The sequence below is a fragment of the Xiphophorus maculatus genome, chromosome 14 (genome assembly GCF_002775205.1).
Source record: "Xiphophorus maculatus strain JP 163 A chromosome 14, X_maculatus-5.0-male, whole genome shotgun sequence".
Lineage (NCBI taxonomy): Eukaryota > Metazoa > Chordata > Actinopteri > Cyprinodontiformes > Poeciliidae > Xiphophorus > Xiphophorus maculatus.
Window position 1 is genome coordinate 19,300,405 of NC_036456.1, and position 13,074 is coordinate 19,313,478.

At 39.4% G+C, this 13,074-nt stretch overlaps 1 protein-coding gene across 1 annotated transcript in view; it reads right to left on the minus strand.

The window, feature by feature from the left end:
* Positions 1–13,074, minus strand: part of dnah2 (dynein axonemal heavy chain 2) — a 66,718-nt gene that overhangs the window by 17,925 nt on the left and 35,719 nt on the right. Inside the window, exons 49-67 of the mRNA XM_023345591.1 lie at positions 12,216–12,440; positions 11,981–12,085; positions 11,071–11,259; positions 10,905–10,990; positions 9,688–9,818; positions 9,414–9,563; positions 8,510–8,677; positions 8,063–8,223; positions 7,770–7,909; positions 5,509–5,641; positions 5,274–5,413; positions 4,630–4,840; positions 4,429–4,545; positions 4,203–4,344; positions 3,376–3,545; positions 3,155–3,271; positions 2,913–3,077; positions 2,328–2,450; positions 2,072–2,220 (exon numbers count right to left, since the gene is read on the minus strand). Of these exons, the coding sequence (XP_023201359.1) occupies positions 2,072–2,220; positions 2,328–2,450; positions 2,913–3,077; positions 3,155–3,271; positions 3,376–3,545; positions 4,203–4,344; positions 4,429–4,545; positions 4,630–4,840; positions 5,274–5,413; positions 5,509–5,641; positions 7,770–7,909; positions 8,063–8,223; positions 8,510–8,677; positions 9,414–9,563; positions 9,688–9,818; positions 10,905–10,990; positions 11,071–11,259; positions 11,981–12,085; positions 12,216–12,440 (2,822 nt within the window). The remainder of the gene's footprint in view (positions 1–2,071; positions 2,221–2,327; positions 2,451–2,912; positions 3,078–3,154; positions 3,272–3,375; positions 3,546–4,202; positions 4,345–4,428; positions 4,546–4,629; positions 4,841–5,273; positions 5,414–5,508; positions 5,642–7,769; positions 7,910–8,062; positions 8,224–8,509; positions 8,678–9,413; positions 9,564–9,687; positions 9,819–10,904; positions 10,991–11,070; positions 11,260–11,980; positions 12,086–12,215; positions 12,441–13,074) is intronic.

A 13,074-nucleotide genomic window follows, 5' to 3' on the forward strand; every position in this document is an offset into this window, starting at 1 on the left:
TCTGAGATTTTCCTAAATAGTCAATACAAATGATGGTCAGTATAATTTTCAAGTCATAAACTATTACAGTATAAATCAAATTTTAATGAACAAAGCTCCCCATGAGAACAGTATTTAAAAAAAACAACAAAACAACAACCTCAAAATGCACTGTTCTAAATTATTATGCACAGCAAATTTTCTAAACATTTTATGGATTATAAAGAACTGCAAACGGTCATTCTTTGAATGTGCATCATTAAGTGGTCACGTACTAAAATCAAAAGCTATTTCAATCAAAAACATCTTAACAGACCGAGTTTCATGTTACCATAGGACCCCTTCTTTGATATCACCTGCACAATTCTTGCATCCATTGAACTTGTGAGTTTGTGGAACGTTTCTACTTGAATTTCTTTGCAGGATGTCAGAAAACCTTCCCAGAGCTGCTGTTTTGATATGAACTGCATTCCACCCTCAGATCTTCTGCTTGAGGAAACTCCAAAGGTTCTTAATAGGGTTGAGGTCAGAGGAGGATGGTGACCACACCATGAGTTTCTCCCCTTTCATGCCCATAGCAGCCAATGACACAGTGGTATTCCTTGCAGCATGAGATGGTGCATTGTCATGCATGAAGATGATTTTGCTAAGGAAGGTACGGCTCTTCTTTTTGAACCATGATAGAAAGTGATCAGTCAGAAAGTCAATCTACTTTGCTGAGATCATTTTCACACCTTCAGGGACTCTGAAGGGGCCGACCAATGATTATCTCCCCATGATTTAGGCCCAAATAATGACTCCACCACCTCCTTGCTGACGTCACAACCGTGTTGGAAGGTGGTGGCCATCCACCACCAATCCACTACTGCGTCCATCTGGACCATCCAGGGTTGCACAGCAGTCATCAGTGAACAAGTCTGTTTGAAAATTAATTTTCATGTAAGGCTGGGCCCACTGCGACCGTTTCTGCTTGTGAGCTCTGGTTAGGGGAGGTCGAATAGTAGGTTCATGCACCACAAGCCTCTGGAGGATCGTCCACCTTGAGGTCCCAGAGGCACCAGCAGCTTCAAATAACTGTTTGCTGCTTTGTAAGGGCATTTTAACAGCTGCTCTCTTAATCCGATGAATTTGTCTAACAGAAACCTTCCTCATTATACCTTTATCTGTACAAACCCATCTTTGTTCTGAATCAGCCACAAATTTCTTCACAGTACAATAACGCTTCAGTTTTTGTTAAATATCTAATGTTTTCATACCTTGTCATACGGCACTACACTATCTGATGATTTTCGTCAGCAGAGAGATTCTTTCTCTTTCCCATATTGCTTGAAACCTGTGGGCTGCTTAATAATGTGGAGCATCCTCCTTTAATTGAGCTCACCAGATAAACTAATCAACCAGCTCTCTGAAATTAATTATAGTGATTCAAAGAGCCCTGACACACAATACCATCTATATATTTAATAGCACGACAAAAATTGTTATCTTTATGACACTTAAAACCAATTTGCATAAAAATTTGGAACACCGTGTACTCTGAAAATAATGTAGAAATTTTCACAATAAGAATTAAAACTGAAGAATCCTAACTGAACTGATTTTTGTATGTTTTTTTGGCTTTGACTCCAACATGTTAATTTTAATTAATTCATTAATTACATGAAATTTAGAAAATTGTAACACAATTAGTTGTGTGTGTGTTTTTACTTACTGATTTTTTAAAATCTTATTTGTTTTTTTTACTTAAAAAGGTTCACATGTTTCTGGTACTCCTGTAAATCTGATGCAAAAACAAGAGCGATGAAAGACAAACCGCTTCTTTTGGCCCACTGGAGGTTAAAACAACCTGTTCTCTAACATCTTTAAAATATTTAATTTTATGCTCTATTCTTGAAAGTTTTTTTATATTTCTTTTGTACTTCAGTGAATTTTATGATGTTTTAATTGTCTGCACACTTTAATATTTCTTTATATACTGTACACTAGCGTGGTTCTTAGTCAGGTTTCCTTCTAAAAATGTACTTTAGAAGGACTTCTTAGTAAAATAATAAGGAAAAATTAAACAACTCTTCAGCTTGCTGTGTGTCCCTACCTGTTCCCGCGGGTGATGATAATTCCGTTCTCAGTGGAGAACGCGTCAGATGGCAGACCCTGAATATTCCAGTTTCTCACCACTGTTGGTTTGGACAGAAATACAGCAAAACTGAATCCTGGGGTGCAGTGGATCTCTGAAGCCAGAACCTGAGCCGAGAACACGGACAGAAAGAGAGAGAGAAATCACATTTATTCTCTGTGAATTAGTGTAAAAGCTGTTGAAGTCTCATGTCAAAGTGGAGCGTTGTTTTGACCTCTTTCATCCAGATGCCGAGCAGCGAGTCTCTGTAATTGGACAGGAAGGGCCCCATGTAGGACAAGAAGGACGAAGCGAGCAGGCAGTCTCCAACAAGGAATGCCATGTTTCTCTCAAGACCCTGCAGCACACCCACTGATCATGATCATGAGTTCTCCCGTGTCTGAATGTTGGTTTATAACAAACAGTTTAAAGTAGCACCAAAGCCAGACAGCAAACTAAAAAGGCTAGGATAAAACACCAAGTACTAGCTTTGTGAATGAATTAAACTCACAGATTGCCCTCATCTGCACTCACACTTTATGGCAAGTGTTCCTTTGAGTTTTGCATATGTGTGGACATATTTCATTTAACTTGAGAGTGAGATTAAAAGATGGATGGTTTTTTTTTATTCAGTGTATGTAAACGTGTTGTTTCAACTGTATGTCTGTCTGACACTGAGCTTAAATAACTCAAACTTATGAGTGTCTATGGGTGAAATGGTTAGACAGGAGCTTTTTATGACCCCCAGCAGTCTGCTGAAATATGCATCTACATCCTAATCTAACTCTTGCACTTGAACATCTTGAAATCTAAGGCTTACAGTCACTCTCTCATGCCAGCGGACCCTTTCCCCAGCCAGTCCTGTCACCAGTTTGTCGGCTCGGTCCAGTTTCAACTCCATCTCCTGAGATTTGACTCTCAAACTCTCCTTCATAGCCAGCTTCTCGGCATGTTGCTTTTGCAGTGCATTCAGCTTATCCGCCACCTGCGCCCCCAAAAGCACTGATTGTAGCATCACTTTGAAATGTGTAAGAGAGAAAAGAAAGCCACCATTATTTATACCTCTTGTAATTTTCTCATAGCATCATCCAGAGCAGCTTCTTTTTCTGCTAAAGCGGCCATTGCAGTGTTCAGCAACGCCCGCTTTGGTTCAACCTCCCGGTATATTCGTCCGTACACCTGGAGAGTTCATTTTAATGTGTGATGATTGGTTGACTTATTATTCTGCCATAGCTATAAACCGCTCTGTGCATGGTGTTCTGTGAGGATAAACACCCTCTTACCTCCATGGCTCGGACCCACATGCAGAGGGACTTGGCAGCCAGTGACACTTTCCCAATGATCTCTGGCTGGAAGTCCACCTGCCTGCAGTATTGGCCGATCCTCTTCAGAACACGGTCCGTTATGTTATCCTTGTCATAGTTGATCAATGTTTTGATGAAGTTGGGCTCGCCTGCCAGAAACAGTTTAAGGTCACTTTACGTGCCTTCCAAAGTACATTTACAAACTTCTAGTGTGGAAGGCAATAAAACAAAGCAATAAAATAAAACCAACTTTCATTGCAGCGGTGTAATTTCACACTTAAATATTGTAAACCTTTTAACCCCTTAGTGCCTATTTATGGTTTTATGCAAATTACTTATTTTGCTCTCAAAAAATGAATGTAAATAAAGTACAGTTTTGATATCAGTCCAGCACATAAGACACATAAATTGAGGTATTTAGTGTGCAAATCAGCCAAGTCGGGTCTAATTCTGACCACTAGATGGCAGCAAAATGCTTCCAATGTTATTCTTGGTGCGTGTTGAATAACAGGCATTAATTTGAGTGCATTTAATCAGTGGGGGAAAATCTGCATATATAAGTATTAGGTCCAAATTCTGGCTGCATATATTTCTCATTCTGGGAACTTTTTAACTCAATGACAAAATAAACTTGGAAGACAAGTATCTCCAAGTTTTAGGGTGGAATTCTGTGATAGACTTACATTTTAATAGTTCTGAGTTTTTCTGTTCAGTAGTTCATTATTTTCAATCTTTTAAACAAACATATACTACTTTGTTAATACAGGACTCATTTTCCAAGCATGTCAGCTGTTGTTTTCTCTCACCAAGCTGTCTCTTGGCTTCAGCCCAGGTCGGCTCTTTGCCAAGAAGGGTCATGACAGCTTGCATGACGGTCTCCACCAGCACTGGAGGACGGCCGTAAGACTTGATCTCTGTCATGTCCTTCTTGTTTAGAGATTCCAGGGCCTAAGAGTAAGGAATGAGAAATGAGTGGCAGTGAAAGAAGAAATAAAGTCAAAGCTGTAAATGTGATGGAAGACAAACGGCTACCTTCAGGGCCTCTTCGAGAGCAGGCATGGCTTTGTCCAGCTCCCTTTGTGCATTTTGAGCCATGGCTTTACACTGTAGCTCCTCTGCTCGAATCCTCTCGCTTTTCTCACTCACCATCTGAACAAAACAGAGCCGATGACTTCATCCATTTTGTTTTGTTTCTTTTGTAAGTATTCACTGACACATCTTCATCACACTTACCTTCTGCTGTTCATCAGCCTCACTCTTTTGCTTCAAAATGACAGCTAGGTACTGGTCACACTGCCTCTGGAACTCCACCAACTCCTCCCTGGCCTCCTCCAGCTCCACAGTCATGGCCTCTACTTTCTCCCGGGTGTCGTTGATTTTGAAAAGGCCGTTTCGCAGTTTGCTCACCTGCTCCCCCAACTCACTGCGCTTCTCCCCCAACAGTCTGGAGAGAAACAAACAGAAAAAAAAAACATCTGCAATCTCTCCCCATGAGTCTTTCACTCGTGGGGGATTACGTTTGTGGATTAAAAAACATGACAATGTACAGTTATGGATAAAAAACAATAAAGCAACCAAGAACATTACACATCATAGATGTTTGTTTGTTGACATTTGTCTCTGCTTTCTTGTGGTCCCACCAGAGGATTTCAGTCAATTTGGGGTCTGGACTTTTTTTACTTAATCAGCAGCATCTGGCTGATATGTTTTCTTTCTAGATAATCTTGTGAATGCAGATGGGTGCAATTAGTGTTTATCATAACTGTATGCATAATGTACACACTCAAAAGGCACATTTATGATCCATATAAGAATCAGCTAGTTGAGTCTTTTGGTGTTTAGTGTGGACATACAAGTGAGAGTGAGTAACTGCATACTTTTTATATCCAGACACTAGCTCCAAGTAGTTGGTGGGTGTTACATAATTATATCTCTTCAGATCCACCTTCATCATCTGGGAGACGTTTTCCACGGACTGGTGAGTGGTCACAAATATACTGGCGACCTTCCTGTGGATCTACGACATTCAACAGCACATATGAAGACAGCCCAAAAGCAGATATCAAAGTGAGAAAAAAGAAGAGTGTGTGTTTGTATCCGTCTGTCGTTTACCCCCTCAGCAGAGCCCAGATCCAGTCCATCCAGGTACCTCTCAGCCACCTCCAGCAGGGCGTCTTTGGGCCACTCAGAAAACCAGTCAATGGTGGTGCAGTTTACTATCGCTGGGAACTGCAGGATGCGGTTTCTGTTAGGAGACAGTCATAAATGTTTATGTAGCGACAGGATGTGTGAAAGAGTGTTGGCTGAAGAGCAGAGATGCAGCGGACAGAAACAGACGATTGGCACGGACTGGTCACCAGCCAGTCAGAAACTCAAAAATTGGATCTGAAAATTACCGGGAAACCGATGACGAAACTCCTTACTTTTACTGAAGGGAGAAAACGCAAAGGGAGATATTTTCAGTATGTATTTAAAAGTCAGTGGAAATAGAAATGATGTCAGCAGCTGTCAGTTTGATGTCAGTTTAAAAGGAAATTTTACATTTCTATGACATGTTGAGAGATGTGTTTGTAAGTCATTCAGGCAGCGACAGAACTGAAGTCTTCAGCAGAACATGAAGGCTAAATGTAATGACAACGTCAACCTTCCACACATACATTTCTCCACATTGCCGCCAAAATAAAGGGTTATATGTTTTCCTAGTTAATTCCATTTGAGTTTTCTCCAGTTTTTCATTTAAAAAATCCCTCGACAAAAATACTGAAATCAGTTTTTTTTAATATCTCAGTAGCAAATACGACCACCAGTCACAAAGTTGCTGTAATAAAACAAAGATTTGCAACAAGAGAAGCAACTAAAGAAACTAACTTGTCAAAGTAACCAGTTGTCATCAGCTTTATCAGAAATCCATTAATACTAGGAGTAGAATCACAAAGAAACAAAGCAGGTTTACTTTATTCTAGTTAGCTGGTTGTATTCTATTTTGTTAAGATTTTAAACTATCATTTACATTTTTTAAAGAAAACAAATACGTTTTAAAAATAGCTTCCGATTCTCTGATTATATTTAAAAATAAAACCAATATAAAAGCCAGTTGCTGAATAGGTGTTTTAGTTTTAATAGCATCACTCAAAGTTGTCAGATTATATGTCTGCCTGTCCTTTACCGAGAGAAAATGCATTATACCCTTTTTTCATCCACAAAACTACATTTAGTTGGAGGGGTTAATAACATAGGCAAGCTGTTACTAGAATGCCACACAAGCTTCAAACAAACCAATGCTGGCCCTTCCCACGGTGAGGGGAAGCAAAGTGTACTGTGTGGTACAACAGGTCACACAGAGAGTGGTGATTAGCCGTGGCAATGTGAAAGTGCCAGAGCTGCCAGTCCAATTAGCAGTAGCATGTATGGCCATCGTCCTGTGGGGCACAAACGCCACAGGGGGGAGAAGTGTTTTTTCTACGAACAGTGGTGTTTGCCGTAACAACAAGTCTCCTCTCTGCAAATTCACTCCTGTGAGTTTATTTGCTCCTGTTGACTCAAAGTTGCTCTGTGTTCTCTCTGTATTTCTGACCAACATGAAAAAATAATCATCACTGTAATGCATTGTCTTTGACTGAATTCCAAGTACTCTTGTGATTGCTTGGGAAACATTTTAAATCATTATTTTGTCTCTTAGTTTTAAGGGAGATAATTAGTTCTTAATTTTGACTTTAGTGCAGATGGGCACCGAGGAGCAATCTGCTTTAATGACAGATGTGAAATGTGCAGAAGGAGAAATAACTTTCTGGAGGAACGGATCAGAATTTCTAAGTGGCTGACAGGTCGCCACGTGCTGATCCTCTTCTGTAGCTTTCTACACATTTTTATTGTGAAATTTTAACTGTTTTAAACACATGTCTAAAGTGATCAATCATATAGGAAGAAATCAAGATAGAAAAGAAGAAAGAAAGAGCAAAAGAGAGAAATAAAGGAAGAAGTTGAGGAATGAAAGAAGGAACAGAGGGAATGAAGGAAGGAACGGAAGAAAAAAAAAAAGATAGAAAGGAAGGAAGGAGGAAGGAAGCGTGACGGTTACAGAGGAATAAAAAAAGAAATTAAGGTAAGAAGGAAGGAACATACAAAAGAAGGAATGAAGGAAGGATTGAAGGAAGAAAATAAAACATGAAGACAGGCAGTAAGTAAGGAATAGAAAAGAAAGGATGAAGAATAAAAACAAAAACATAAGGAAGTGGACCATTTCCATGAGAGCTCATAATTGTTGTGAATGGTAATTGTTGTACTTGGACAAAACTTTGACTTCTTGTTTTCAGCCTTTATTACCTCAAAACAGATATGCTGTGAATGCATTCCCAGTCGTATCTAAGACTTACCTGAAGGGTTCTCCCACTGGGCTCATGCAGAGAACTATATGCAGGTTGTTCCTGACTCGCTCGATCAAATAGCTGAACAGTGAATCAGGGGTCTCCACCACGTTGTCTTTCTTGGCAGACTCTGACAGGGCGTTACACACCTGCAAAAAACATAACAAAACAAACACTAGAGCTGATTAATATGAGGCATACAGTCAGCTGACTCAGCTTACACTGAGATGTGTTGTATTGGAATTGTTAATGAAATTGACAAATGCTAGAGGGAAGAGGGAAGGCGAGAAGACAACACAGACCTCTACAAACTCATCTGACTTGTAGAGGTTGGGAACCTCTCCAGAGCTCAGGATGTTGTTGATGTCCTCCAGGAAGGATTCATCGACAATCTGCGTGTCATTGAAGAGAAACACTGTAGGCTTGTTGTCCACCCCAGCTAACCGGTAGAGCTTCTTGATGTCTGAAATTAAACACAAACACATCAGAAACTTATCAGATAGAAGAGGACACCTTCACTATTCCAATATTTTTCTGTCCGTCAAATATCTGTGTGTGTACTTCGTGACGCTTTTTCACATATGGGCGGTTTCCCAGGGCGGCATAAGGGACGGGGTAACTTAAACACGCTATGCTGAAAGGTAGATAAGCAGCTAATGAGGAGTTGGCCTTCCTATGTTGAGGTGGAAGGAGGGGCTTGTTGATGAAATAACAACCACTTTAAGGTAAAGTTGTTGGCTTGGTCTTACCCTCTCTGAACTCTTGCTTGCGGTATTGTTTGGTCACTTCCACCTGGAACACTTCATATTCACAGATGAAGGCAGCCAGCTTAGAGAGACTCTGTCTACCGGAGCCCCCAATACCAACAAGAAGCATGTTGCCTCTCATCTGGCTGATCACACGTACAACACGGGTTACTGTGGAGGAAAGAGGCTATAGATTCATCAAGGCTTCCAACAAGTTCACATGTTGACAACCAGGATTGTTGAAGTAATGTAGCAGGGGAAGGGAATAATCAAAAGCAACAGTGATACAAAAACATTACTAAAATAGTTTTGGTACAAACATATATATCTCTGCTGGTTCACTAGTTTTTATTTTTCCCTCTCTTAGATAGATGGTGCATTTACATAAATTTGACAATCTACAATTTCTCAACATATAAACATTTGCCTGTTGCTGGATTTTCTTTGTACAGCGTATCTAAAGCATTTGAAAGAAAATTAAGCTTGGAAAGCTGAAATGCCAAAGGGCAATGCTACTTGACCTGCTTCTTGGTTGGAGTTTGCAAGGCAGCCAATCCAGAAGCACCTTCTATTTTCCTTGAAGCTGACTGGCTGTACTCCCAAGAGCGGGGATAAGGTAGATGTTTACTTTTATCATAGTGCCAAAACAGTTTCCACTGTTAATGCATATTAAGGTTTACTATATAAAAATAGGCAGTTATAAGCACTTCTCAGTAAGTTCAAATATTTGTGGATTTCAGCTATTTGTGGGCAACTGTGGTTCCCTAACCCAGCCAGAGTTTATTCATATCTAGAGCCCAAAGACATCTACAAAAAATTTACTTTGTTTCAATGTTTAAGCTTTTGACATTGAACTGAATAATAATTTGGAAAGCTCAGATATTGTGAGTTGTGTTTTCAGACGTACTGTGTTCGATGGCGTCTCTGAAGAGCACCAGGTCCATGTGAACAACTCCAGGTGTCTGGTTGTAATCAGAAAGCTGGTTTTCCATGAACTTCTTCAGATTCTTCATATCCACAATGTCTTCATATCCACCAGCGCTACCCATAAAATCACCTAATCAGCACAAACAAAAAAAAACAAAAAACATTGTAAACATTCTTCATAATCTTACCTGCGCTATAATTTGAATTGAACGCGTAGTAAAAGTTATTTTGGGTAGTATTTGTGATGACGATACCAAATACTGGTGAATGTTTGGTCGGACAGATGCCATGGAAAGTGAGATTGAAGAGGGAGGCCAGTTTTTCCTCCAGGAGAGTTATGAATGTATTTGCGTCAGTTTGGTTTACGAGTCGATCCGAGAACACCCTGAAAGCAAACACTGAATGAAATTCTTTTGTACACACACGTTAAGAAGATTGCATTAGTGGACGGTGAACAATGAATTTAATACCATTACTTTTTTATTTTTCCTGAGCACAAATTGTGGTCACATTAAATAACGTTCTATATGTAAATGAACATCTGCTGCAATCCTTGAGAACAAAGTTTAGCCACTTCAAGCAGAAAAGAGTTGCCAATATTTCCCCAGAAGGACAGAACCTGGGCATGCTGGTACACAAGCATCTGCTTCCACTTAATCTTCACTCTCCCCCTTCTGACATTTTATGTGCATCCCATGTGATGTCATTTAATTATGTAAGTTGCCTTTTGACTGGAAATATGAGAAATGGATTCATGGATGCTTCATGGACTGATACGGAAAAATAAACGGAAAATGTGTGGAGACAAGAATGATCTTCTCCTTACTCAGGACCAATCTGCGCACATTATTGATCAAAAAAGGTTAATAAAAGTTTTGTTGGCAAAAACGGGTGCGGGGAGGGAGGTGTGGAATTTTCATAACATGAAAACATGTAAAAGCTTTTTAAATCAATTCCACCAGGATTTTGTGATTGCTTTTGTTATTAACCACTGATTGTGTGGTACTACTTTGAAAATTGTGTGTTGCTACTTTGAAAATATTTGCTAGAAATTTTGCATTTTGTTCCCTCATTAAACCACTTCCAAAATTTAAAGATAGAATATATAAAAAAAAGACATTTTATTCTTTAAAGATCTTAAATGCCTCGATTTTTGTCACTCGCCATATCAATCACGGACTGTAACTTGACATCAAGTAAAGTTGAGGAAGCAAAGTGGTAGAAGTAAGAAATACTGCCACCTGGTGGTGAGAGTTACCAGTCACTTAAATCCGATGATTTTGCGGAAAATCTGCATTAAACTCACAATTATGCATAAGCACGAATTATGGGGATCTGTAGATTTTGAATGACTTTAGACAACTGCAGAATTACGAAAAACTAGAGGGAAATGAACTAACTTATATGGAGACTGCATTTTTTTATTTGTATGGGTTTAACTCACGACAACTTTGAGAGATGTTCAGTTTACCTGAAGCACTCGTGGATCCACAGTCTGATGATGTCATTATGAGTATCTTGGTACTCCGGGTGAGCCCTAAGCAAACCCTGAAAAACCTAGAGATAAAAACAGATATTTTAGAAGGACAATCCTGAAAAACCTGTGTGAATCATTTTTCAGCCAGTTCTGTGTGTACCTTTGAGATATCTCTGAGGTTGAAGAGGTAGTGTATCTTGGCTGGAGTGGGAAGAAAGGATGCTGTGACAGAGTTGTACAGTTCCAAAGTGGCCTGAGTCACAGAGTCTCCAATAGGCTTCACCTCCTCCCTAAAGACTTGTAGCTTCTGGTTGAGCATGGTGCTGAAGATGCTCTTTATCTGGGACTCCTGCATGCAGAGATATCAAAAATAAAAATTGCTAAAGGAACAAAAGAAAAAGAAAAAACCTGGCAAGAACATACAACTATTTGCAGCACTTAGCAGAAGTGCTAGGCTAATGTTAGCATGTTTCCTTATTGTTTTGATGTGACTTGTTGATTATTCAGCTTGTACCATATATTGGTGCAATTCCAGTTAAATGTGAATAGACACGACTGGTGTAAAAAGTTTGTTATGTTTTATAAACTTTGTCATAAATGTCAACATTTATTGACTAGTATTTATTTCGGTTGCCGTCTGCTATCTCTATCACACAGACAGCAGTCTGTCTGGGCACAACTAAACACAAAGCAACGGCCAATACCGCTCTTACTTAGTGAAAATCAGTGAAGGAGTTCAAAAACACTTGGATTAATGATAAAAACCCTGATACCTTAAGTCAAATACACAAAAAATGTACAAATGTTATGATATCCCCAATTTGTGGAATTTTAAAATAGAAATTGTAGGGTGTTAAGAGACTGCCGGCATCTTCTAATATTTCAGAATCTGATATTGTCATATTTCCTTTACCGTGTTCACACAAAATTGTAATAAAATAATATACAACATATAACTGTTGGTATTATGAAAGCAAAAGAAAAACATTGTACAGTGGGTGCTAATCTCTTTGAGAATACAACTCAAGTGCTTTGTTCTTTATTTTTATATGGAGACAAGCAGAACTTACACTTGGAAAAGTCATATTGATGAGGTTGAAACTACTTTGAAATCGAGCAGAGATCTGAGTCCTTCCTCCACCAGGAGGTCCCATGGATGCCAGCAAGAACATGTCCTGACACAGATAAACCGAGAATTAGACGTCCGGTATTATTCCATAACATCAATGAAACAATACCGTAAGCCCTGACTGTGTATTGGACCACAGACCTCAGTTCTACTTTCCTCAACAGATCACTTCTCACCTTGACATACTTTGGTGTCTGCTTTTGGCGGTCGTACCAGAAGCCGTAGCCAATCCAAAAGCGCAGCAGCTCCAGCGGCGGCTGGGAACCAAACGTGTCGTGGGCCGGCATGTTGAGGTCGTCCAGAAAACACAGCATCTGCTTCCCGCCTATCGGGAAATACATGCCTTTGGTTCTCTTCTCTGTTCGGCTCTCTATGATGGCCTGGATGTTGTTGGAGGATATCTGGGTACAAAATAAATAACACATTACAAGCTGTTGTTAGTCAGGCTTCTTCAGTAGTGAATACCTAAAATCAAAAAAATCCCACATGACACTGATTTCTGCAGAGCAGTAGCTGCTGACTAGCTGCAAACATCCAACAGACTGTCATGAAACAAAGGCCATACAATAAGTCAGTAGGATAAAAAAAAAATCAGATTATTTGTTAATTAAAATAGTTTATAGTTTGTGATTAAGTGGATAAAAAAAAATCACAACATTTTTGGTGATTTAAATTTCTTTATATTTTCTTGGCAGTACATTTGAGCTGACAATTTTGACCCGCATGACAAAAAGCTTGGATACCCCTGTCTTAGATCAAAGAATATTTGTGTGTTAGAACGACCTAGTCAAAGTCCAAACCTCAATACAACCGTGGCAGAAGATTTGCAACTGTAATTTCAGAAAAAAAAGTGCTTTTATCATGATAAAATGTAATGGTTCAGATTGTGTAAATGAAAATAAAATGTAAAATAAAACAGATGTGCTCTGTTAGAATCTCTTCTGTCCAGGCGAGCTGCCAGTGAAAAGCTGGTGGTGACAGTGATGGACGGGACAGGAGGGCTGTAAGAGTGCATGATAATAACTGTAATAGCCG